This window comes from Mastacembelus armatus, chromosome 13 (genome assembly GCF_900324485.2).
Source record: "Mastacembelus armatus chromosome 13, fMasArm1.2, whole genome shotgun sequence".
Taxonomy (NCBI): Eukaryota; Metazoa; Chordata; class Actinopteri; order Synbranchiformes; family Mastacembelidae; genus Mastacembelus; species Mastacembelus armatus.
The window spans coordinates 20,874,713-20,901,614 of NC_046645.1; the positions used below are offsets into that span (position 1 = coordinate 20,874,713).

General features: G+C 39.8%; 3 protein-coding genes across 6 annotated transcripts in view; all 3 read left to right on the forward strand.

The window, feature by feature from the left end:
• Nucleotides 1–19,572, forward strand: part of LOC113125669 (T-lymphoma invasion and metastasis-inducing protein 1-like) — a 40,382-nt gene extending 20,810 nt beyond the window's left edge. For 3 of the 4 annotated variants that reach the window (XM_026299277.1, XM_026299278.1, XM_026299276.1), the window contains exons 5-27: nt 269–441; nt 629–853; nt 1,928–2,113; nt 3,199–3,345; nt 3,508–3,582; nt 4,009–4,179; nt 4,449–4,553; nt 6,530–6,611; nt 6,931–7,017; nt 7,734–7,946; nt 8,619–8,719; nt 13,396–13,581; nt 14,171–14,239; nt 14,582–14,707; nt 14,870–14,978; nt 15,764–15,943; nt 16,044–16,162; nt 16,249–16,357; nt 16,561–16,619; nt 16,845–16,950; nt 17,067–17,154; nt 17,280–17,452; nt 17,858–19,572. In XM_026299277.1, coding sequence (XP_026155062.1) covers nt 269–441; nt 629–853; nt 1,928–2,113; nt 3,199–3,345; nt 3,508–3,582; nt 4,009–4,179; nt 4,449–4,553; nt 6,530–6,611; nt 6,931–7,017; nt 7,734–7,946; nt 8,619–8,719; nt 13,396–13,581; nt 14,171–14,239; nt 14,582–14,707; nt 14,870–14,978; nt 15,764–15,943; nt 16,044–16,162; nt 16,249–16,357; nt 16,561–16,619; nt 16,845–16,950; nt 17,067–17,154; nt 17,280–17,452; nt 17,858–18,402 — 3,434 coding nt within the window. In that variant the 3' untranslated portion in view covers nt 18,403–19,572. Of the gene's footprint in view, nt 1–268; nt 442–628; nt 854–1,927; nt 2,114–3,198; nt 3,346–3,507; nt 3,583–4,008; nt 4,180–4,448; nt 4,554–6,529; nt 6,612–6,930; nt 7,018–7,733; nt 7,947–8,618; nt 8,720–10,779; nt 10,948–13,395; nt 13,582–14,170; nt 14,240–14,581; nt 14,708–14,869; nt 14,979–15,763; nt 15,944–16,043; nt 16,163–16,248; nt 16,358–16,560; nt 16,620–16,844; nt 16,951–17,066; nt 17,155–17,279; nt 17,453–17,857 lie in introns of those variants that run through there. The other variant, XM_026299279.1, reaches the window with a different exon arrangement.
• Nucleotides 19,573–22,937: 3,365 nt separating this feature from the next.
• On the forward strand, nt 22,938–24,212 carry LOC113125026 (claudin-17-like). The gene has a single exon (XM_026298283.1). The coding sequence runs from the start codon at nt 23,114–23,116 to the stop codon at nt 23,801–23,803; it is 690 nt and encodes a 229-aa protein (XP_026154068.1). The 5' UTR covers nt 22,938–23,113; the 3' UTR covers nt 23,804–24,212.
• Nucleotides 24,213–25,025: 813 nt separating this feature from the next.
• LOC113122171 (claudin-8-like) lies at nt 25,026–26,429 on the forward strand. Its single transcript, XM_026293274.1, has one exon. It carries the CDS (start codon nt 25,121–25,123, stop codon nt 25,979–25,981), a length of 861 nt encoding a protein of 286 aa, XP_026149059.1. The 5' UTR covers nt 25,026–25,120; the 3' UTR covers nt 25,982–26,429.
• Nucleotides 26,430–26,902: the final 473 nt, after the last annotated feature.

Sequence of the window (26,902 nt, forward strand, 5' to 3'; positions counted from 1 at the left end):
CAAGAAACGAGCTGTTAATTGTAGCATGATACAAATCTCATTATCAAATATTTTGCCAACTGGCTTTGGAATAAAATCACTGTTCTATTAATCATAATACCTCCCTCACTGATAAATCAGCCATGCTGCACTTCTTAATGTTGGCCACTGGAGAGCAGAATTAAATTGCTTGAGCAAATCTGGCTTCATGGCAATATTATACTTTCCCAGAGACTCAGGCCAGCAGGTGACTGTGTTGTCAAGTAAATGGATTGTTTTGGTTTTCCAGGTTGCACTCTGTTCTTCTATGAGACTGATGGCCGTTCAGGTATTGACAACAACAGTATTCCCAAGCATGCCATCTGGGTAGAGAATAGCATTGTCCAGGCTGTACCAGAACACCCGAAAAAGGACTTTGTGTTCTGTCTCAGCAATTCCCTGGGAGATGCTTTTCTGTTTCAGGTACAATAATATTTTTAAAAAACGCAAATACTCTCTTGGGCAAAAATTACTTTGACATACAAGTACTGTATGTTTCTTTTTATTTTTTAAAATTCTTATTTGTTACTATAATTAGCAGTCAATCCTTGGCAACCAAGGAGATGTGCGTTGTTTAATCTCTGACCTTTCGTTGTTTGTCCCCACGCAGACATGCAGCCAGACAGAGCTAGAGAACTGGATCACAGCCATCCACTCAGCATGTGCCACCGCTGTTGCCCGCCAGCACCACAGAGAGGACACGGTGCGACTGCTTCGTGCTGAGATCAAGAAGCTGGAACAGAAAATAGACATGGATGAGAAAATGAAGAAAATGGGTGACATGCAACTGTCTGCTGTCACTGACTCAAAAAAGAGGAAGACGATCATTGATCAAGTAGGTTTCATACAACTTTCAGCACTTCAGATTTCATGTGATTTCCCACGTTAGACAGTTGTGTGAGAAATACTATCCTGACTGAAAGTGTCTATATATTCAGTCAGTTCTAACAGGAATATCATTAAAAGAAAATTCCTTCTAATGAGCAAAGTATTTACATGTTATTCATTTACATGTTATACATGTTATTCATGTTTGATAAGCAACTTACCCAGAGAGGTAGAATTGATAAAGGATCATGGACAAGCTTTGTCACTTGCAGATTTAAAGATGTAGCATCCAAACTCACTTAGTATTGCATCAACACTGTTGTATAATTGCAAGTATTACTTGTAAGTGGGTATTTCAGTATCAGTATCCCTAAGTTGTTCTAATGCAATAAACAGGTGATGACAAAGAAGAAGGAAGAAGTATGAGGAGAATAAGTAACAGCTCATGATGTATCATCTGCTAGGGGCTGCTGATGCTACACCCCTACTGACCGCCAGATTGCCTTTTTTTTTTTTTTAACATGACATGCAATTGGCATAATTTTATAGCCTGCCATACTGTCAGTTGATTTCAAAGCACATCTTGTCTTTAATAGGTCTGTTTAGAGAGAAGGGAGATGAAATGGCCTTTGTTTGGTCAGTTTGGTAGTGCCTTGTTGGAACAGTTCTGTTTGGCAGTGTCAGGTTTCACATTGTGCAGAGATGAATGGATATAGGCCTGCTCCTTAGAAAGCTGAAATGCTCCCAGCCTCTGTCTGCCAGTGGAATGTGCAGTATTGTTTCTTTCTCATCTCTGGGCTACTTGGCAATGATACTGAGTCCCTCCACCATGGTGTTGGACACCTCTTCCAAACACCAGTGCAGTACCGTGACTGGGAGGGGACAGCCGAGTGAATAATCACAATGTCCTGCTCTGCTGCCCCAGTTAACACTAAGCCATTAGACACAGGGAGCATAGACTGGCAAAACATTGAGCAAAGTGGCAAAGGAGCTTCTGGGGGAGAGAGGAGATGATCTTAATCCTGGTCTGAAGTTATCAATGATGAGGAATTAATTAGGTGTATTCTTATATCCTTCACAGATCTTCCTGTGGGAGCAAAATCTGGAGCAATTTCACATGGATCTGTTCCGCTTCAGGTGCTACCTGGCCAGTCTGCAGGGAGGAGAGCTGCCTAACCCTAAACGCCTCCTGGCCTTCGCCTCTCGCCCCACCAAGCTAGCAATGGGCCGACTGGGTATATTCTCTGTCTCGTCCTTCCATGCACTGGTAAATATCATGTTTTGTTTCTTGATGTTTATCAAATGCCCTTTTCAACCTGGTAATGTCATCAGACATTTGTGTATAACATCAAGTTTGCATACATTTATATTTTTATGCCTTTAGCAAGAGTCTTCACACATGACTTTGAATATTTAAGAGAATAATGTCTTGCTCATGTATGTTCCCCCAACAAAAATTGGAGGAATGAAACCTGAGACCTTTTCCACTCAGAGCACTGTTAGCAAAATACTTTATCTTTGAAAATATATGTTGGCATCACAAGTACACCTGGCAACTCTATTGAATCCAGACACTGAAATATGTCAAACCATGTTTTCCATGTTGACTGCTATTTTGGAGTCTGGGTCTCATGCAGGGCACCTGTTTAGGAGGTTTTGATTTCCCACTGCTGCACTGAGGTTATGGAGTTCACAGCTAAAAGCACTGGTTCTAGAAAAAAATTGATTTTTAGCAACGTATTTGAAGCTCATGTGGAACTTTCTACCCTCACCATGCAGCTCAGTGGAACAGGTGGGAGTTTGAGCTGCATGATAACCGGCAGATACATATTCTTTTTTATTTTGTTCAGTTTAATGAATACCTGTACTAGTGATATATCCAGCAAAGGATAAGAAAAGTTCACAGATCCAAAAGACAGAATGTGTCCCCAGGATAGAATTCCCATTTTAATTCAGCATATTTCAGAGATGAGTGGCTAAGAAATGCTGGGTTGGGTGAAAATATACATGAGCCCTGTGCTCGTATGTGAAATAGACAGCTCTATATCTGAATGCAGAACATTTTTCACAGTAAGCCACATGTGACTTTTTTTTTTTAAACCAGACATGTTTGTAAGAACAAGTACTGCATCACTTTAAATATTATATTATTTAGTCATAGTTCGGTAATAGTTTTGTTCTTATGTCCACTTTTTTGGCATTTCTTTTTTATAGTAACACTTAACCTGGGTTCATATGATGTTAATAGACTGGACTGTATTTATAAAGTCGTTAATGGTTGCCACACATTTTTTGCAAAATGTGATATGACAGTGTTGTGGTGTGTTTGACTGAGCTGTAATGTTTTTGCAGGTGGCAGCTCGCACAGAGACTGGGGTGAGACGGCGAACACAGGCCATGTCTCGTTCTTGCAGCAAGCGCAGGAGCAGGTTCTCCTCTCTCTGGGGTCTGGACACTACCTCAAAGAAAAAGACAAAAGCCCATCCCTCTATCAACCAGGTATCAACCTTCCCTCCTCAGATAAGCAGTTTTTTGCTAAGCATCAAAGCATTTCAATGAAACAAATTTTTAACACGCAAATTCTTATTGCCATGTCCTCATAGATGTATCTTCCACAATTCTGCTTAAATTATGACCGTTTGATCTTCTTTTCCCCTGCAGGTCTTTGCTGATGGTGAAAAGTCAGTGAAAAAGCCTGTAGATGGCATATATGGTGATCCTGCAAAGGAACACACAGTAAGGAGGAATTATTCATTCTGTGTTTGCATTTGTTTGATAGTGAGGTGTAGGTCAAACACATGTTTATCAGCTAACTCTTTAGCCAACACTAACGTTAATGAAATATTAGCTCTCTGTATCCTGAGCGAGCAGCAAAGCAGATGCCCAGAGGCTACAGCTGTAATAGCCACTTTGGATGGTATAAATTTTCTTTAATTCCTTTTAAGCAAATGTACAGTAGTGTACTACGGTCCCTGAAAATGTATTGCAACTGCTCTATGGGTGTGCTGAGAGCAGCCATTTAGATGGGATGTACATGTGAGAGGGAAATTATTGCCATTTTTAATCAAGTCGAGCTTTGCAGTAAAATGCTGGATTTACATAGTAATTATTCATTTTAATTTGAAAGTATCAGGTTGAATGAGTCTTTTGATGTTTCTCAAGAAAAGTGAGGAGGGAACAATGAAAAACCTTCCACGGCCCAGCACAGATAGTGACATCTGGGTCCCTGACCACCTCACACCTTCCTGGGTGTGTCTGCCAAATGATCAGCCAGTGCTAGCCATCATCCAGCCGGGGGAGTCTGCATTGTGTGTTCTGGAAACCATCTGCAAGGTAACAGCGCCCAGGATCAAATGGCCTTTTTTAACCAACAGTTGATGTTTCACTCCAGGGATGTTGGTATGATAAATACATATGTGCCTAAAGACACAAGCAGTGAAAATGTAAAATGAAAGCCACTGTCTGGTCTGTAGTAATGCCTATTGAACTAGACAAAGATGGAAAGATGATAAAAAATTGTCTGACTTTGTTGGGAAGAATGAAATATCTCATTATTATGATACTGGGTAAAAATCCTTTTTCTCTTTGCCCTTATACTGCAGGCTCACCAGCTCGATCCCACCAAGCACTACTTGCGGCTTAGATTCTTTATTGAAAACCAAGTACAATTCTACATTCCCAAACCAGAGGAGGATGTGTGTGACTTGGTATGTAACTACCCTCTTGAGCACAATCTTATTCCTCCATTTTTCCCATACTTTTATAGATGAATAAACATCAATAAACACATTTAAGGAAATGCTGGAAATTACTTACAATTTCATGTTCTGCATACAGTGGGTACGGAAAGTATTCAGACCCCTTTAAATTTTTCACTCTTTGTGTCATTGCAGCCATTTGCCAAAATCAAAAAAGTTCATTTTATTTCTCATTAATGTACACTCAGCACCCCATCTTGACAGAAAAAAACCAGAAATGTAGAAATTTTTGCAAATTTATTAAAAAAGAAAAACTGAAATATCACATGGTCATAAGTATTCAGACCCTTTGCAGTGACACTCATATTTAACTCACATGCTGTCCATTTCTTCTGATCCTCCTTGAGATGGTTCTGCTCCTTCATTGGAGTCCAGCTGTGTTTAATTAAACTGATTGGACTTGATTAGGAAAGGCACACACCTGTCTATATAAGACCTTACAGCTCACAGTGCATGTCAGAGCAAATGAGAATCATGAGGTTGAAGGAACTGCCCAAGGAGCTCAGAGACAGAATTGTGGCAAGGCACAGATCTGGCCAAGGTTACAAAAGAATTTCTGCAGCACTCAAGGTTCCTAAGAGCACAGTGGCCTCCATAATCCTCAAATGGAAAAAGTTTGGGACGACCAGAACTCTTCCTAGACCTGGCCGTCCAGCCAAACTGAGCAATCGTGGGAGAAGAGTCTTGGTGAGAGAGGTAAAGAAGAACCCAAAGATCACTGTGGCTGAGCTCCAGAGATGCAGTAGGGAGATGGGAGAAAGTTCCACAAAGTCAACTATCACTGCAGCCCTCCACCAGTCTGGGCTTTATGGCAGAGTGGCCCAACGGAAGCCTCTCTTCAGTGCAAGACACATGAAAGCCTGCATAGAGTTTGCCAAAAAACACACGAAGGACTCCCAGACTATGAGAAATAAGATTGTCTGGTCTGATGAGACCAAGATTGAACTTTTTGGCGTTAATTCTAAGCGGTATGTGTGGAGAAAACCAGGCACTGCTCATCACCTGCCCAATACAATCCCTACAGTGAAACATGGTGGTGGGAGCATCATGTTGTGGGGGCATTTTTCAGCTGCAGGGACAGGACGACTGGTTGCAATTGAAGGAAAGATGAATGTGGCCAAGTACAGAGATATCCTGGAAGAAAACCTCTTCCAGAGTGCTCAGGACCTCAGACTGGGCCGAAGGTTCACCTTTCAACAGGACAATGACCCTAAGCACACAGCTAAAATAACAAAGGAGTGGCTTCAGAACAACTCTGTGACCGTTCTTGACTGGCCCAGCCAGAGCCCTGACCTAAACCCAATTGAGCATCTCTGGAGGGATCTGAAAATGGTTGTCCACCAACGTTCACCATCCAACCTGACAGAACTGGAGAGGATCTGCATGGAAGAATGGCAGAGGATCCCCAAATCCAGGTGTGAAAAACTTGTTGCATCATTCCCAAGAAGACTCATGGCTGTACTAGCTCAAAAGGGTGCTTCTACTCAATACTGAGCACAGGGTCTGAATACTTATGACCATGTGATATTTCAGTTTTTCTTTTTTAATAAATTTGCAAAAATTTCTACATTTCTGGTTTTTTTTCTGTCAAGATGGGGTGCTGAGTGTACATTAATGAGAAATAAAATGAACTTTTTTGATTTTGGCAAATGGCTGCAATGACACAAAGAGTGAAAAATTTAAAGGGGTCTGAATACTTTCCGTACCCACTGTACATCTGTTATTATATAGGGTGTTATTGTAGTGACTTATGCATTTGCATCATCTAATCTTGACACTTCATAGTCCATTCCTGCACAATGTCTGCGCTAGATCTGATCTACAAATACAGAAAATTAACACGTTCTTTCTGTGCACCCACCAGGATATGAATATAGTAAGGCACTGTTTTATAATTTATTGAACTTCTTTTTTCTTTTTCACAGCTTTACAAAGAAATTGAGCTCTGTTCCAAAATAACAAAAGTAATCCAATTTGACAGAGATGAATCCTGCATGATTGGTTACGGTAGGACCCCTTTAAATAATCCTGTGCAGTTAGTTTTAGACTGATGATGATGATTTTGCTTTCAGTTAAAATGGTATAACCAGGTCAGTGTGTAAGATTTCATGTAGGGTACAGTTGCTTTTGGTGTGATATTTAATTGCTCTCGTTATATATATATATATATATATATATATATATATATATATATATAAATCCTGTTTTTTCCCAGACCACTTGTAGTGCACAAGTCCCTCTGATGTGTTTTATATAAGAGTCCCCCTTCTCTCTTTCTCTCTCTCCTCCTCTTCTTGGCTGTCTCCCACCACCTTCTCTTCTCCAGGTTTCTCTATTTCAGTGGTGGAGGAGGATGGAGTACAGCAGCTCTACATCACTGATGTGAAGGCGGGTGGCTTAGCCTTTGCCAAAGGTTCATTACCCTTTATTTCCATAGAATGAACTCACTTCAGAGACTCAAATGCTCACCTGATGAGTTACAGCTAGAGAAGAAAAGAATCTGGGGTGCATTAGCTGCTTTTCCATTCGTTTATAAAATGTTTTGAAAAAGGAACATTTGCCTTTCAAAGGTCAATAGATGTTTTTACTGTTTCTCTTTTGAAATGCATTAGTGTATTAGCTTGTTCAACAGACAGGGAAGGTTGCAGAGAGCACAGCGCTTTTCAGGAGCGTTGATTACTATAATCATAACCACACTGCCTCTTACTGGTCTTTGTGAAGGACAGTGCTGAATACAAGACCTCAGCACAGTGGCTTCACAGTGGTACTCCTGAGTAATGTCAAAATATCATGCTGGAGTAGGTCATAGTGCAAGTGGAACACATACAGTGATGGTGCACAGCAGTGACATAGAGAAGTGGCATGGAGAAATGGGCTCATGCAGATGGTTGTGAGAGTCAAAGAAAAGATAATGGTCCTAACACTGTAAATTATAGCGTTTTTTTTTTTGCCTTCGTTATGATAATGTTAACCCAATGCCTTCATTTGGAATTTATTGGTCACTTTATCGACTTTCAGAATAGGTGTGTCATCACTTCATATTAGGGGAAGTGTAGCATACTTTCTTGTGCATGGATATATGAAAGGCAGGTAAAGTGAATCAAAGCTGATGGAATTCCTGCTCTTCAGGTCTAAACGCAGGGGATGAAATACTGCAGCTGAACGGAAAAGACTCTCGCAGTCTGAACTTCTCTGACATGAAGGCGGCGTTCTCTCAAGCATCACTGGCTTTGACAGTCAACACCCTGCCTTCTGTGGACCGCCGTCAGCTTTGCTACTTGCCACCACGGCGCTCGGACGCTGAGGAAGATCTCTACACCGACATCTTTTCCCAGAGTCAAGGTGAAGTGGGAAATTATTAATGTTGTCTAATGTCTGTTAATCAGAATTACACCTACCCAGTCTAACCATTTGTCCATGAAGATGGCTTTACAGAGTCAAGTCTAATAACACGTCAGCTTGGCAGTCTGCCAAGAAGAGTTTTCTAGCCAGAAATTATTTGTTTTTTGGGGAGAATTAACAACATTAAATACGGTCCAGCAATAATGAGCATGATGAATATAAAAACAAATTTATAATGTCCCCAATACTATGGTACTTAGTCAAGCACCAGGCAGAGTGTTTAAGTTGTTACTTGTGTGTATGAAGGATGGCAGTTGGTGGTGATTGAGGTTCTCAAAAAGGAGAAAGATATCTCCATTTATTAACTAACTCAAGTAGTGCAAGTGACTTTTAAAAGATTAATTAAAGGAAATGTGGCTGTCTGATGGCATTATATGTGTGGATGATTTAAAACCTGCTTTAGGGAGTTGCTTACTGGTAAACAAACAAATGTAGTGAATCTACAGGGTCTTAATTAGGGAGGAGAGGAGGCTCTCAGTCATGTGTTGCAGCCACACCAGATGAGGTTGTCTTAAATAAAGGTCTTAAGGCAAGAGCAGTACATAATCTCCATGCTTCATCTCAAAATAAGTGTTTCCAAAGCTTCATATATGACTGTCTTGTTTGTTGCAGAGGAGATCCTGGATGATGGATTGGGGCTGTTGCTGGAGAGCTCAGGAGACAGCCTAGATGATGATTCTGAGATCTTCGGTGATTTTGATGAGTCTAGAAAGGTAAATGCACAATTTCCCTATTTGCCTATGTGGTTTGATTTCGTGTCACTACAGAGACCATCCGACAGCTGTCTTTCATATGATCTGCTGCCCCCCTGCTTGTTTCATGTCCAGCATGTAAGAACAGTTTGCTTCACCACAGTTTGAGGCACCATCTGTGACTGGCTCATTTTATCTTGTTTAGCAAAACAGTGCGGTGTCCATGTTTATGTTATCCAGGTGGTCACCCCATGCTTCTCAAAACAAATTGATTTTGAGTTTTTTCGCTTCATAAAAAACATTTTTAACTGAATTTTGTAACTTCAGATGCAATGAAATTAAAGAGTGCTCAATTTGAACATATGCCCACACCATTGAATGAAGCATTACAGACTCCTTAACAGCCAAGGAATAGATGGTTCTTGGAAGTTTACATTCTAATTGCTTGATTATTTGTGGTGTTTAGGGTGAGGTGGTGAATGGTGGTAAATTCATTTTAACTCTAAGTGAATATACAGAAGAAAGCACAAGGCAGGATTGGCAAGATGAGTAAATAAAAAATCTCAGACCCACCTGCTGAAGTGCTTTGGCTAACAAAATGACAAACTATTCTTCCACTGAAAATAATAAATATGAGATAAAAGCAGTGGCATCTTATTTCTGCAACCTATTGTGCAATTGAGCTTCTTTGAGATGAATTGATCAAACACTTGACTGTCATTTCCCCTAAATTTTGGAAAAGTCCCATGTTTTATTTGTTCTCCTTTTAATGCACTGATTTAGCTACTCATTTAATAAGCAGCAATTAATCAACAAATGTAGTCTAGTTATTTAGCTGTATAATAAAAACAATAATATCGTATCATATCCACTCCTTGATGCTCTTCTTTTATATGTGGGTATGATTGTGTATGACTTAAATACTTGTTGGTGTAGTGGCTGTAAAATGAACCCTCCTAGGATGTTCTTACAATTAAAGTAAATGAGACTCGGCATTTGACAAAAACCCAATCTAAATATAAATGTTCGATTTTGTGATTTGAAACACAAGGAAAACCCCTTGTCATTGCAACTGACAAGAATGTGTTGTTCACCATATCATTACTGGCCTCCGTTTCTGGGCCTCTTGTTCTGGGATGTGTTTAGCTGGTCACATTGTTTAGCTGTCTGGATTTAGCACTAGACTCTTCCAGACTCATCATTTGGTGTTTTCACCAACCACTTGAGACCTTTATCACATAAAGACGTGATACTAATTTCTCCACAAGGCTCAAGCAGGGCATGCAGTAGCAAGGCATTTGTTCAGTCACAATTCCACTTTGCTCTACATGTCTTGAAATACAAATATATGCTTTTTAGCAGGAGGTGGTTGGCAGGCATTCTGGGAGAAGTAGGGAATTACTTAGAGAGACGAACAGACGGTCCTGAAATCTCCTCAGAAGTGGACAAGAAGTGTGATAATATGTGGAGGGGTATTTTCTTTGTTCTCTTTAGTGGTGATCTGAACAAGTGCATTTTCTGGACTTGTGAAGTTCACTGGGAACTTATTCCTCTTTTGATATGTTACTTACATACTTTTTGGCATGCCTAAACATTTCATACTCTTCCTTTTCTTCCTGCAAAACCTATGTTCCTATGTTCATCCTACTTTGTAGCTTTCTTTCCCCCATTATTCTCTCTTATTCATTTCTGTATTAATATTCTACTGCAGTGTGGCTAACCCAGCCAATCCTGCTCCACTGCAACCTTGAGGAGGAGTCTCCTTCCCTCTTGCTCCTTTGCTCTGTTCCCATTATGGAGGATTATTAAGACTCATTTACAGTCCTGCTGGAGTTGGCCAGATCTTCACACTCACACTGTGTGCCTGTGTTTACCCAGCCTGTAGAGAAGAGAGAGAGGGAGAGAGAAAACAGAATATCTGTGACAGAACTACAGCACACTCTGAAGGCAAAAAGAAGGGCTCTATGCACTGGTGGGCGGAGATGAGGAGGCAGAGCAGCTTCACTCATGCTTCACCACAAGCACCACAGCACCTTCTCTTAAAAGAAAAAACAGAAGAAAGACAAAAGGGCTGAGAAATGTGTTGGAGAGATGTAGTGTAGACCTGACTCCTTACAAAGCCTGAAGTCTTTATTTCTGTGACACTTTAATTGTTGCTGACTGTCCACCTGCACCCTGCTATGTCTGTCCTGAAGTGGAGTAAGCACAGCAAGCGTTCCACAGACTCGGTCTATGACATGCTTCAACTGGTGAGCTTGCCTCTTTGTATCCCTTTTCTTTACCTGTCTAGTGACTGGATGCTGATGTGACAGATGGTGAGCTGCTGTTTTTTGATTCCTGTGAGTAAAACACGTTTGTTTCACAGCGTTTGTTTATCACCTCTTGGCTGCTACAGACAGAAAGCAGGAAGCTGTGAGTCACCATTGTGTCGCAGAATTACCCCATAATCAGTGGAGTGCTCCACTGGATGCCAAAATAAAACACTGTATGCTGGAGCTGAGTGTCTACATATCAGACCCAAGGTGACTAGAAGTTTACGTGACTTTGCAATAGTCAGAGAGACACTGACATGACTATCAGGACAATTTTCTCTTATGACACCTTGGGCTGGATCTCAGGCTTTTCTCAGATTCAGAAGTCAGACATGCAATCTTCTCCCTACTCCATCATCAGTGCTTTCTTGCTTTAAACCGTTTTTAATCTTTCTTACAATTCATTAGGGGAAATGCTCATCTTTGGCATCTCATAATGTTGTTCATGACAGCCTCCTTATCTACATATTGTTCTTTTCATGTGATTTTTTTTTTTTTTTTTTTTTTTTTTTTTTTTAAAAAGCTTTGATCCTCCGCCCTCTTCTGTTCTTTCTCTTCTCTCTGCCATGTCATTACTGTCTCTGCACTCAAAGCTGTCATGGTGTTAATTAGCCTAGCCCGTGAAGACTATGACTTGGGTGTCACTGTCTCACTGTGCTCAGTAAAACTAGATGGACTCAGCTAACTAAATGGGTTGTAAACTCGATGTGTGATTTTTGATGCTGCATGTTTTTTAACTACTTTCATACTTGAACATTCTTTTGGGTTGAATATAGCATATCTCATCACATCAGCATAAAGTACTACAGGAATGAATACACACAAGTTAAATAAAACTTGATGAGGCACATTTTTATGGGTACAATTGGAGCAGATGTTAGTCTTTCTTTGACAGGATCTCATGCTTAATTTATTTGTGCATAGAAAATGTACTAGATCCAGCATTAACAGTAAATGTATTAACAAAGGATATTTTCATTATTGACATCTGCCAGTCAAGCCACTTTATTCTCAAAACCATTTGGATCTAATGATTACTTATATGCATTTAACACCATTCACTTATACCTATTAAGAACCACTCAATCAGCAAAAGATCACATAATGTTTGTTGCAACAGCACATTTACTGCAGGCTAAAGCGCATTGGTGTATGTAAATGTATTTACAATATTACATTTCCTCTCATAATTGCAATTCCCAGTTCATCTGTTGTTCTGGGAGCTGCCTGATTATTTTGGGAACGTTGTCAAGAGAGACTAATGGCGGTCGTGCCTCACACATGAATGCGTCTGATTAGATAACAATGCTGATAACTACTGTCATTTGCAAAACCACATGGGAAGATGTGTGACTGTTGTAGGATAACACATTCTTCTCCTGTTTTGTGCATTTTTGTTTTTGCATTTAGTTTTTCATCGAAATTTATGGAATGATGGACATAAGGCAGCTAATCTGTGCTTGTTTCTATAATCTAGTTATTGTAAATTTTGAAAAACTATTTTGCACTTCACAAATAATGTATGCAATTTTGTGAATTTACTGAGAAAACTTTTTGATGCCCATAGATGAGTAGTCTGGCAGACTAGTTGCTCAGACCTTAAGATTATTTTTATTTGAGGATGATAATGTTCCATCTGCAGCTTGTAGGTGTGACATGATACATTGTGTCTGTCTATTAAAAACCTTATATTACCAACTAGAGGCCGCTCAGCTCTGTAATGTAAGCTCTGTAGGTCTGTAAGTGGTGTCAATATGTAGGTAGTAATATGTAGCTGTAACTGTTTGTTCCCAATCACTTTCTCAGTTAATCTTTCTGTATTGTCTGCTTTAACACAGATGATACATACTCTGCAGCCTGTTGCGAACAAAGTAATGGTATTAGTTCAGCTATGCAGACTGTTGCTGAGTGGGGTCTATTTTTGTCAAATGATAGTCTAATGCACATCAGGGCTGGTCTCCACGGCAACCTATACTCTATGTGGACAGACACTGTTGTGTGTATATTTTGATTGTCTAAAAGAGATTAATCATTATTCCACTGATCCATCAGCAGGAGGAAAACACCAAGGAAAAGAGGGATGTGAGTGAAAGAGAGGGAGGTGGAGAGTCATTGTTATGACAGACTGAAAATAGACCAAATTAATTTTTTAGAGCTGCCTTTCTGCAGCCTCACTCTCAGCACAGTCATGAATCCATGCACATCAGTAGGTGGAAATTAGGTAGTGTAGGTGGACATGCGCGAGTTAATATCTTAGGTGCTACCTCTGGTGCCGATTGAATGATGTTTGGATAACTACCTCTGTGACTTCAGGCTGGACTAAAATAATTTATTCACATTTTTTTTTTCTGCCTCTCTCTGTTTTTTATTTTTTAATTTTTGCAGAGTACGGAGCAGGTCGCTGCTTTTTGCCGCAGTCTTCATGACATGAATCCCTCTGAGTGTGTGTCCTCATCTCCAAGTCCGGACTCACCCTTCCCACCTCCTGCAACTCCCCGGCAGCTGTCTGATGCCGACAAGCTTCGCAAAGTCATCTGTGAACTCGTGGAAACTGAAAGAACCTATGTCAAAGTCAGTATCGCTCATCTTATTTGTGAGAGGCAGATGGTGTGTGTGACCGTGCATGTGTTCCCCCTGTCCATCCATCGATATTTCTATCTGCATTAGCCCTATGTATTACCTATTATACATGCACAATCTATTTTTATCTTTTTATCCCAGGGGATACTAAGGGAACGCAGCTGTGCCCTTACCTGCACATTGTCTATTCTTTTTCTGCCCCAGTATAAATGTAGCTCAGCAGAATAACTGGGTTAGAGGGTGTAAAATAGGATGATGTCAAGGCTATCAAAAAAGGTTATACCACATTACCTACATACATATTCCAGAAATCACATTATCCATGATTGCTAGTGTAATGCACAAACTTTAAAGAAGACAATTTGGTTGACTCTGGTTATTTTTCAATATCAAACAGGCATGCATTTTATTTGGCAATGTGCACTTAGTGTTAGTGGGGATCAGAATTGGCTATTCCTGCGTTTTAATCATAGTTTTGTTATGAGGGATGGCTGTGTAAAGCTGCGTATTTGTCATGTCTGTATTCTGCATGACTGTTTGGGTAACCTTGAATGAAATGGCATTCTCTCTTGTCTTGCAGGATCTCAACTGCCTCATTGGGAGATATTTAACTCCACTGCAGAAAGAGACCTTTCTCACTCAGGATGAGGTAAATGTTCCCTGTGAGCCTTTGAGGGGTAGTAGGCTTTTAAATGCCAGCACTGTTGAAATGTTCTAAGAAAAGTGGGTTATATAATCATGTGAAGAGTAGCCATGTACAAGGACAAGAGCGGTGTGTGATGAGAGAGGGGGAGGTTGGCACAGTACAGAGATGTTTTACACACACTTACATGTAATAATTAAACTGTATTTGGTTGCATTACCTTTTCAGCATTTCCGTGCTCTAACTGTAGCAAAGCATTAGTATAGGGTGTACCACATAAATACAGAAATATTACAGGACACTGTAATACAGAGAAGTAATTTCGACTCAAATGCCCTTTTCCTCCAGCTGGATGTACTTTTTGGGAACTTACCAGAAATGGTGGAGTTCCAGGTTGAGTTTCTCAAGACTCTGGAAGACGGAACCAGGCTGGTTCCAGATCTGGAGAAGCTGGAAAGAGTAGACCAGTTTAAGGTATAATGCTCTTTTTTCACATATGAAATTTTAGAATCAGAATCAGGTTTATTGCCAAATATGTTGGGCACACAAGGAATCTGACTCTGGTGCAAACATGCATTTAAAACACCCTTAACTTCTTCAACTACTGGCTGTGTAACCTCTCACCCTTTTTCACAGAAAATTCTTTTCTCCCTGGGAGGCTCTTTCCTGTACTATGCAGATCGTTTTAAAATCTACAGTGCTTTCTGCGCCAGCCACACCAAAGTCCCTAAGGTCCTCGTAAAGGGTGAGTGCATGTGAACTTGATTCAACATTACTGCTTGGCTCAAAGGTGTGGATGTATTTATCCATCAATCATCTGCCATATCCTGCAAGGCTCAATAAATCTGCAGTGCTTAACTGCCAGGCACACAGTTGTCCATTTGACCTCTGCATACTTTGAAGCTGGTGACTCCCAGGCAAAAAAACAACAACAACAACAAAAAAAAAACCAAGCAATATTGTATGCTATATATGATGAGCAGTACTGGACAGTCTGTTCTCTAGCTAGTGTACCCACTCCATTTAACACTGAAGTGGATGGCTTTGTTTGCTGCATTTACATTCAATGAGTCAACTAGTTTTTGGCCACAATGAGTGTGGTAAGCTGTTATTTGATGAAGCTGTTTAAAAGCAATAAACAGATTTTTCTTCTGCCCACTTGTGGTTCTCTGCTCTTGTCTTCTCTACAAAAAGCTTAAAATGGATTAGTATTTTTTTGTTTTACTTGGCTGTAGGGATTAATGTGAGACTGTAATAAATACTAACTGGGTCTGGGTTTGCACAAGATCAACATGCTTATAAGACAATACACTGGGCAACAGGCCAAACAATTAAATCCCATTTTGAAAATAAATTAAAGTGCAAACTTTGTAGAGAAACTTTGTAAACAAAACTACTTGTCTAAACAACTACTAAATAGAACAGTGTGCATTTAGACACATCAACTATGCAAAGGACAAATAATATTAATAATAATAATAAGTTGTCTGGCTGAGGTGACGTCGGTGTTTTTTTTATTGTTCATTCCAGCCAAAACGGACTCTGATTTCAAGGCCTTCCTGGATCAGCGTAACCCCAAGCAACAGCACTCTTCCACCCTGGAGTCGTACCTAATCAAACCCATTCAGAGGGTGCTGAAGTATCCCCTCCTCCTGAAGGAGCTTTACTCTCTCACAGATCCAGACAGTGAGGAGCACTACCATTTGGATGGTAAAACTCACTTCACATGGCTGACTGAGAAGATTAAATCATTTACACAGGAGGAGCCCTGTGTAATTTATGTTTACAACAATTCAATTGTTCTTTGCAGTTGCCATGAAAGCCATGAATAAAGTTGCCAGCCACATTAATGAGATGCAGAAGATCCATGAGGAGTTTGGAGCAGTGTTTGATCAGCTAATCACTGAGCAGAGCGGTGAAAAGAAAGAGGTATGTTTAACAAAACTGATGTTGTTTGTTCTCACAACTAAAGTACACATGTGGAGTGACTGTTGGTCTGTTGCTGTTTTTGCCAGGTTGCTGATCTGTCCATGGGTGACCTGCTTCTTCATAACAGTGTGACATGGATCAACCCCCCTGCCTCCTTAGGAAAATGGAAGAAAGAGCCCCAGTTGACTACATTTGGTAGGTCAAACATGAGTGTCTTCTGTGATTATATCATTATTTAGGTTTATTTTCAGCCTATATTAAGTAAACATGACTTTTTACTGCAACAAACTGCACATTCTTGATTTGACAACTTATGTAAAGTTTGGGGTATATAAATAAAGCTGCCTCGTTTAAAGTTTTTACTGATACATGTTTTTTTTCTCTCCATTGCTGTTTAGTGTTCAAAACAGCAGTAGTATTCATTTGCAAGGATGGGTCCAAGCCAAAAAAGAAAATGGTACGTTTCCATACAAGCAACATTCCATCAGCAATACCCAAACCTTTTTAAAACATATTTTGTTTCAGCAATGTAGATTCATTTCATTTATTTTCCATATATTCAAATTCTCATAACTAGCCCTGACTTGTAAAAGCAGCCTTGAATCTCATGCGGTCTAGGTGCATCTCATTCATTCCACAAGCAGTTTTGTAGGGGGCATAAAGAAGGCTTCTTTGATTGTAGGGTGGATCCCATCGAACTTCTTTATCTTCAGATGAAAAAGACCCTTTCCGATTCCGTCACATGATTCCAACAGATGCCCTTCAAGTCAGATCCTTGGCCAGTGCAGGTAAGTGACTCAATAAATAAACTACTGATGGTGTATTGTCCCAAATCAAACAAACATTTCAGAAAATATTTCCAGAGTGCTCTGTACTCACACACAAGTTTTAATTTCTCCTTCAGATGGCGAGAGTTCTGCTGTGTGTGAAATTGTCCACACAAAGTCAGAGTCTGAGGGAAGGCCAGAGAGAACATTTCAGCTTTGCTGTAGGTGAGGAACTCGTCTATAGGACATTGGATTGCAATGACAATTAAACCTCGTGGGTCTCTAATACAATTACATCTGCTACTACCTACAAGTGACAAACTTATAACATACCCTTGTATCTCCCCCAGTTCTCCAGAGACCAGAAAAGATTTTCTGAAGACAGTCCATTCCATTTTGAGGGAAAAGCACCGCCGGCAGCTCCTAAAAACCGAGAGTTTGCCCCTCAACCAGCAATATGTGCCCTTTGGAGGAAAGCGACTGTGTGCTCTAAAGGGAGCCCGTCCAGCCATAAATAGAGCAGGTACTGTAAATGTCAGTCTGTGGCTTCATTGACTCTACAGAGCTAACTGGCCCAGTTCTGAATTTGTTCCTTCTCATCTGACACAGATGTGATGCTTTGGTATAGTGCAAACAAAAAAAAAGGTTTCACCTGTGCTTCTTAGTTTTTATTTGAACCATTTTTATAGCTTTAATTAACATTTAGACGGACATTTGCTGTCAACCAAAACATGTAATATTATCATTTTTGAAATAATTTGTATGTTTCAGCGCAAGAAGATTTTATTGATCTTGTCCTAAAAATAAATATATAATATATAAATATGTAATAAATATCATGTTACAAAAATCCAAAGTAATGTCCTTAAAGGGTTAATATAAGATTTTTAGAGTTTTATATGTTTTTGATCTCTTGTCTTGTTTGCAGCATCTGCCCCTACCAGGACTCTTGGTAGGAGGAAGCTTGTGCGCAACCGCTTCACAATTGACACCGACATTGTTTTTGATGGTGAGCCTGAACAGAACCTCGCTTCACCACCCCACGCCAACTCCAACCAGCTGCAGCAGGAGCACGAGCCAGAGCAGCAGCAGTCTGACTTAGCAGGGGACACAGACCGCTGGGTGGAAGAACAATTCGACCTAGAAGAATATGAGGACCCGGAGGAGATGAAGGAGACAGACATCCTAAGTGATGACGATGAGGAGTTCTGCCAAACACCAAGAGCACCATCCACTGAAGCTGACCTGGAGGCTCCTGTCATGGCTCTGTCCTTAGTGGGTGAAGAAATAGAAGAAAGTGAGAGCCTCAAGTCCCCAAAAATCAGGGAGACACCTGATGACGTGAAGCTGTCCGACACGGAGAAACAAAGCACCGAGACTGATGACAATGTTGAGGATCAAAAGGAAAAGGAGAAAGGTGAGATTTGGGTACGAAGGGAGCAATCAGGTTTGACCGCAGACTGCAGCACATAAAATTGAAGAGGACATGTGACAACAGCTTTACATGGGCTCCATAAATATCAGCCTTCACAGAAAGTGCATGGGCATTGACATACATCGCACAGCTAATAGAAGATATATCCTTACCTTACCTTACCTGAATGCTTTCTGTACAGGTAAGACCATTGGTGAAGCAATATAAGAATTCAGAAGGAGGGAGCTTTATCCCAACTCAAAAGAGTGAGACATGAATTAATGGTACAATCATGAAATCCTATCAGTTGCTTTGATTGGCATGGTTTGCACATTTGGGCAGCATTCTGTAGTCCTGCCTGCTGTTGCCAAATTAGGGTATTATGAGAACATTTGTTTTTTCTGTGTGACTCAGAGATACTGTCATAGTTAAGGGCTGTATATTATTTGTCCTTGAAGAAATAGAATAAATAATTGCCAAGGACAGTTTGTCTTGCATAGCTTACTGTACTTGTACATTTTCACATACTATACACTGATACGTTTTAGGAACAAATTTATTGCTTATGTATATTAATTGATCTCTTGTTTTACAGACTTAAATCTATCTTTTTAGCCTGGAAAGTTTTGTTTGCTCTCTTGTTACATTTAACAGTAAAGTTATGTAATAGCCCCTATATAAGAGGCTGGGGGATTTTAATATGTTAACATAATCCTGTTTTACTTGAATTTGCATTTGCTGTTTCATGTGTTGTTTTGTTTACTGTGAAACCATTTGTTGAATTGTTCTTTTGCTCCTCAGTACTGCCATTCAGTACAGAAGAGGATTGGGGCCAACACAAAATGTTATTAAAACTCTGTCCTTCCAAATTCTGACCTTTTTCCCAGAATTGACTTTACAGTAAAATGAGAATTCTAAGAAAATAAGTCAGATCTCAAATACATTTTTATATTAACCCTAATCCTCTTCTGTAAATCAAAAAACACAACATTGCAGACATTCTTACCACTCCGCTGCACATCAGCTACTTTAAAAGGGTCTTGTGTGTTTAAACAGATTGTTTTTACTGATTGTGGATTAGAAAGCAGTGATTTTTATTTTATTTATTTACATGTAACTTAATATGCCACAAATAATCATTTTTGTCACAAAGAAAATCCAAAATTGCTCAAGCAATCAAGGGGAAAGATGTGCCGTATGCCTGAACAGTGAAAGAAGTCACTTGTAAACAACCCATTGCGCTACTAAGACTACATTTTTATTACTGTGTGTATATAGACAAAAGTATTGGTATCATAATAAATACAGTTGTTTCCTACGTACAAGTCAAAACCTATATGTGTAGTGCTTTTTTGGTCTGTCAACAGCCTAGTTCATTCTCTGCTACTCTGCAGACATCCTCACTGCAAAATCATTTTGTGATATAGGAAAAATACGAATTTGCTCAAAATAACCACTCAAGAAATGTTTAAAAGAAGAAGTTTAAATGGAATAAGAAAATGAGGATGAGACAATATTTATTCTTTCATAGTCTAATTCTGTGGATTAGACTATGTTTATTGCTCTAAAACAACTCTGTTAAGCAACTGCTGTATATTTTAGTGAGTCTGCATGAGGGTCTACTTGTGATTTCCACTTTTCCTGTGTCTAGAAAATGTCATCATAATTTGCGAGCTGAAATGTCAGCTACAGGCACAAAATAATGTGACAAGGAGAAATCTGGATGACAATAGCAAAACTGCACTAGCTAAGCTGAACAGTGCTCACAGATACACACTCAGCAAATAACTGGGCTGTCTGCTCCGCAAATCTACAAAATATGACCTTAAAAATGGTCATTGACTTAAATCGAGATCTGTCACTTTCAACATCCATCCATCCATTTTCTTTGGGTGAAAGGCAGGGGTCCACCCTGGACAGGTCACCAGTCCATCACAGGGCCACATAGAGACAAACAACCTCACACACTCACACTCACTCCTATGGGCAATTTAGAGTCACCAATCAACCTGACATACATGTTTTTGGACTGTGGGAGGAAACCAGAGTACCTGGAGAAAACCCACACAAGGACAGGGAGAACATGCAGACTCCACACAGAAAAGCTGTGAGGCAACAGTGCTAACCACTCAGCCACTGTGCTGCCTTCACTTTCAACATGAACATAAAATTCTGAGCTTCAACAGAATGGTATTTAATGAAAGGCTACTGTGTGTTTTAAAGTGCTCCTTTTATATTGTCTCCACCTCTTTTTAATGGTACTGCACTTTTAGACGAAGAGTTGATTAGGAAGAGAGATGCTTTTCTGCTGCATAAAGCAGGTGCTATGACCAGGGCTCACTACATTATGAACAAGAACAAAAAATAAGTGCTTGTACATTTTTTTTATATTAATATGAAGTAGCCTAAGTATTCATGACAAGGACCAAGAACTAAATAAGAACAAAACATAACTTGTACTCTTTCTATTAAAAGCCAACTGGAAGTTTTGCTTGTCTACTACAACAAATTCCTATGAACATCCTGCATTCATATTACTAGTAAAACAGATGACCGAGTCCTCTATCAGCAAGTGGAACTCAGCCTAAGAAGCTGAGTCTATGGTGTCCCCCCCCCCACCCCGCGTATAGTTCTCCTCTGTCATGTCTCTGAGCTCTGTAGACATCCTGTCAGGCTCCTGTCCATCACCACCCTCACCGCAAAAGATCAGGTGCTACTTCAGGAAGAGGAAAAGATTTCTGATGGATGGATAAAATGGCACAAGCTTAATTTATGGGATTCTCATTCTATTTGTGTAAACATTATTTGTAAATGTCAAATCTAAATATGAACATTGAATTAGAAGTTATAGGCCAGAGAAGCAAATGTGAGTTACTTTTAAATATTTGCAAAATATTTTATCAGTCTTATTGTAGCTAGTGCAGTCATATTTACAGGATGTACAGCAGGTGGCAGACATAGCCTAATGTTCTACTACACCAACACAAACCTGTACCTTACTGTGTTCAATACACACATCATATTTTTAATCAAATTGAGCTTTCATCAAAATCCAGTCCTGCAACACTAGCATCTTAGAGGTCAAATATCTGTAGAAATTACTTCACATTACAAGTTTGAGCCATTTGACCATACAACTTTAATATCTATCGAAGTTTTTTGGTCCCTTCATTTATTTTTTGGATTATTTTTGCAATTGACAATTTGATGTGTAATTCTATAGAACTGACAATTCAATATACAAAGTGGCAACTCAGTACTAATTCCAGTTTTCATTATTTTGATTAATGATAATTGTTTTTAATCATTTACTTTCGGTTTGGCTTACCCAGTTACAGGCAGAGTGGGGGTGGGGCTTGCCAGATGCTGATGGGACACGCCTTGATGAGACGACTATCAGCTTGCATTTCCATTTGAATTTTGACACCAAAAGGGCGGTGACAATTTGAAAATGCAACCTACTGAGATGCTGTTTCACCTGCAGATGTGAGTAATGAGACAAAAAATTCATGGCAACATGAAATGCAACTAATTTATCTTTATTCTACAATTATCAAACTGAAGTGAATATTGAATTGCCACCTTGAATATGGAGGCCAAAGAACATCCATATAGTATGAGCATTTCTGTTTACCTTTAAAGCAAGAGGATGTGGTGAGAGTATCAGTCAGAAAACCTGTTCAACAGGCTTTTCAGTTTCTGTTCCTGTTTTTTGACCTCTCCTGCTCTCTCCCTTTCTGTCTCTCCTACTTCAACAGGGTGTTATCTCTTCTATACTAACTAAGGTCTGAATAAAGGAGTGGCTCTTGCTAAGGTTTTGGAAATCTCTCATTGTTTTGGAATGCTTCCTACCCAGCTGCAATTACAGCGTGTCCTGAAGTCATATTTAAAGAATGTTTACTCTTAGTTAAAGCAAATGAAACCCCCCTACCTGCAGAATGACTGAGGAGTGATGTTACCTCCAATTAGCTCCTACAGCCAAAGTGGAAATGTATTTATATTTTACTTAAATGAGGAACACTATGTCAATTCTTTAATGATCCTTACAATAAATCAACGTATGAGCTTCCACATCTATTACAAACTGTTTTCTAAAAAACATATTATACAATACAATGGCCACATCATATTGCGCTGCTTAAATGTTACTTGATACATACACCAGCCTCATCATACAGACAGAATTAATGGTTAGGTTGTGAAAATCTGGGTGGCATGTGTGATAAATGTTGCTTGTGTGTCGGCAAGAAAACAGTGAGCCAGTAATGTATTCCAGTCCAGTAGTGCTGACTGATTAAAAAAAAAAGAAATTATATATCTAATGTTTTGATACTGTCCTTGTTTTTCCATCTGACTTTATCACATCACGTTTCCTTTGCAATGTGCTATTTATAAAATGTAAACAGCTGAATATTTTGCAACATCACATGTATTACAGATGACCATGTAAACTTCAAAAGTTTCCAAAACAGATCTTGCAGTGTTTTTCCTAGTGAATAGTCATACTCTATTCATGGATGTTTGTCATGCATGACGAGCAATGTCTAACACTTGTTTGGTTTTCAGAAAACAAATTAAAGACAAATGCAGAGTAGTTTTATGGAGTTGCACCTCAAGTATGGTTAACAATCATGGTCATGTCAATACAAACCAGTATGACAGCATTGCAGGAAAGATATGATCACATATTTAACGCTCTGTAAAACTGAGTGGTTGGACAGTCTACATTATTTGACAGACAAGAGACGAAAACACACTCTCCTCTGAACCATGAGAGCAAAGCTGGAGGTCTTAGCCCTGGTCCTGGGCTTCATCGGTCTGTCTGGGACAATAGCTGCCACTGCCATGCCCATGTGGAGGGTCTCTGCCTTCATCGGTGCCAATCTCATTGTCATGGAAGAACTCTGGGAGGGCCTGTGGATGAACTGCTACAGACAGATTAACATCAGGATACAGTGCAAGGTGTACGACTCATTGCTCATTCTCTCACCAGAGTTGCAGGCAGCTAGGGGGCTCATGTGTGTCTCCATAGTTCTGGTCCTCATCTCAATGCTCATCACAATATGTGGCACTCAAAAGAGCAACTGTTGTGGTGACAACACAAAGGAAAAGAACATCATCCTTGCTATAGGTGGAGTGATGTATCTGCTGTCCTGCTTGACCACACTTATCCCTGTCAGCTGGGTGGGCCATACTGTCATCAGAAATTTCTATAACCCAGAGGTGGTGGATTCTGAGAAAAAGGAACTGGGGGCGGCACTCTTTGTTGGCTGGGGCACCGCTGCAATTTTGCTGATCACTGGGATCATCCTTCTATACAGCTGCAACAAACGTATGTCAAAGGAGAAACAGCCCAGCATTGACATGCACCTTATGGCAGACAGAGATGTACAGAAAGAAGGCAGTGTTTACCTAGAGAGGACGCCATCCAGCCTTCATAAGCATCAAGAATACGTATAAGAAACTCTAACAACTGTAAACAACTGTATTGTACTGCCTGCGCTGTGCATAATCCACTTTACATGTTTCTAACATTAGAAACATATGTGCACACTTTAATCAATGTTACCGTTTGAATGATTAATGTACTTTGTATTTTTATTGCACTATAAATGATTCTCATCAGCATTGCATTGCTTGCCCAAACCCTTCACCACTGTAAAGCACTGCAGTGATGTTTGTTACTGTATGTACATATCCACTGTCAATTTAATGTATTTAACAACAGAAGTTTTTGAATTGTGTTTATTGTGTAGATTCTGTCACTTAAATGCTCAATTGTTCTGGATCCTACTGGTGATTTGTCATGACCAATTATTCAGAGCAGCCTAATCAAGAGACAGTTCAATAAAGCTTTGATTATATTACATATCTATATTAATTTGCCTGTTTGATTGATCCCAGATCCCTCTCCTACTATTCGTTTTATTATTGTCCCAATTAAAGTAAATGCAGCAAAATAGTAAAAACACAGTCAACCCATGCAGCAACTATTTACAAAACCACTTCTCTCTGTTTAAAAGAACAGGATCACTTCATTTTTGCAGTGACATTGTAGGAACTGCTGGCAAATTGACAACACAAAACCAATCCCTCTCAAGTTAATCAGCTCAGGTGACATAAATGGAAGAAGGAGACAGTTTGAAACTGTGACCATCTTATCAGCTTTCAGTCTGAGAGACCACAAATTTGTAACCTACACACATGTGTGGTCACCACATACATAAATTAATCCACATGAAAAACTGCAGTTTTTATGTTTCACCTAATACTGTCCAAATTGAATTGTTTTTAACTTATACATGAATAGGCCACACATTTAATTGGTTCATTTTTAGCCTAAGTTTCAACCAGTAATGATAATGAAATGTTCTGCATTTCTTAAGTTCTACTTTATTATTTGTCCTCTTCAATTCTTCTGTATAGCATTAAAAATGTGTTTAAATGTCTCCTGGTCAAACTTTAAAATGAAGGAAACACACTTTGATCAGCTGTGACTTTATTTTACATGTGTTCAGTGTTTTTAATCACTAGACCAAATGTTTGTTAGTAGTAGTAGTTGTATTAGTAGGCAGTTGTATTTACATTTGCAAGCAGCACTGTGGTGTGGCCTCAACTATCTGATGGCTGTAAAGCAGCTAAACCAGTAGGGTTGCATCATTAGCATTTCTTGCGAGTGTATAAGTTCCTTGACTTGCTCTTCTACTCAGAATTGTTTCTTGAACTGTGGGAGTGCAGTTAAAAGATTCACCTTTGGCTGTTGGTGTCATAGCCGCTATGGCCACCTACACTACTTACAGTGGCTACACCAAGCCACCTCAATCTTACGCAGGCTCTTACTATGACGAGAAGCAAGCCAAGGCCTATTCGGATTATCAAGACTCCGTTTATGAAGAAAAAAAGAGAATCGAAAAGAGGAAACGTCGTAACGCCATCTGTTGTGAGGTAGTGGCCCTCATCATTGGTTTTGTTGGACTGATCGGAGTGGCATGTGTGACAGGCCTGCCGATGTGGAAAGTAACAGCCTTCATCGAGGCAAACATCATTGTCATGGAGACCCGCTGGGAGGGTTTGTGGATGAACTGCTACAGACAAGCCAACATCAGGATGCAGTGCAAGGTTTATGATTCACTGCTGTTTCTACCCCCAGAGCTCCAGGCATCTAGGGGTCTAATGTGCAGCTCAGTTGCGCTGGCTGTGTTTGCCCTCATCGTTTCAGCAGTGGGGATGAAGTGTACCAAAGTGGTGGACCATCGGGCACGCACCAAGCATGTTGTTCTTGTAGCTGGAGGCTGTCTGTTTCTCATGGCCTGTGTCACTACCCTGATCCCAGTGTCCTGGACTGCCCATGTCATCATCCGGGATTTCTACAACCCTCTGCTGATCGATGCCCAGCGTAATGAGCTTGGGGAGGCTCTTTACATTGGCTGGGTGACTGCAGCCTTGCTTTTCAGTGCTGGAGTGATCCTGCTGTGCCGTCATGCTCCCCACACTCAGGACCCAGAAGAGAGGATTGTGTACAACAGAGGGGCAAATATCTATCAACCTGCATACCAATACCAGCCAGCCTACACCTACCAGCCTGCTTACTCTGTACCCCCACCAGGATCTGTGGTATATGCACCAAGTCAGTACTAGTGAGAGAAATCAAATAATTAAAATTTCAGACTCGCCAAGATTTGGCATATTTTAAAGAGGAGAGTCTATTGCCAAATATGACCAAAGGTTGTCACTGGAAATGGCAAAAGTTTCATTATTTTTTCAGAGGAGATTGAAATTCATCCTGGAACTGAACTGATCATTAACTGTACTGAATCACTGTATTATTTGTTTATATTCATATGCTTATCTCACACTCTTAGGTCACTCATTCAGAATTTTTAGTCTGTGTTAGTTTATGTGTTGATGTCTGTCTTAACAGCCTCTGTTGATATGCTCTTTGAGAACAAATTATGCACTAGGTATTTTCGAAATAAAATACCTCCTGATGATTTATGTTTGCTGTTGAGATTTTGTTGTTAATGTACATACATTTTCTAAATGCTGACCTTAATGTAAGGTCACCTGAGTTTCTAATAAAGGGATATGTCGAGGGGAAAAACAGACTTTTGTTTTTATTTCTGTTTCGTGATTACGTGACAAATCTGGTCAAGATTTAAGGATAAATTATTGCTGAGGCAATTGTCTCACTTCCTGCAAAAGCTTTTTTTTTTTTTTGATTGCCTGGATTTCAAAACCACCTACTGTTGTTTCTATTGTCAGAGGAAATGTGCCTAAACTGGTAAAACCAGATGGTTAACTCAGTTCTATCAACAATGAAAGACCTGCTGCGCTTTTTCTAAGATACAAGAGACACACAAGAAATCCAGACATGAAATCCAATACTGACATTGACACTAGAGGCCTAAAAAACCTAAATCCAAAAGAACTCTGAAAAACGTTTTGCTAATATTGTGTGTCTTTAGACTTATCATTAATTAAGTTACACTCCTTGTATCCTCTATAATTTTAGTTCAAATTAGACAGAGACCAGATTAAGCCCCAGACCTGATTATGCTT

Excerpts from the sequence above, each read along its gene's own strand:
- LOC113122171 (XM_026293274.1), top strand. The coding sequence starts at position 25,121 with ATGGCCACCTACACTACTTACAGTGGCTACACCAAGCCACCTCAATCT.
- LOC113125026 (XM_026298283.1), top strand. The coding sequence starts at position 23,114 with ATGAGAGCAAAGCTGGAGGTCTTAGCCCTGGTCCTGGGCTTCATCGGT.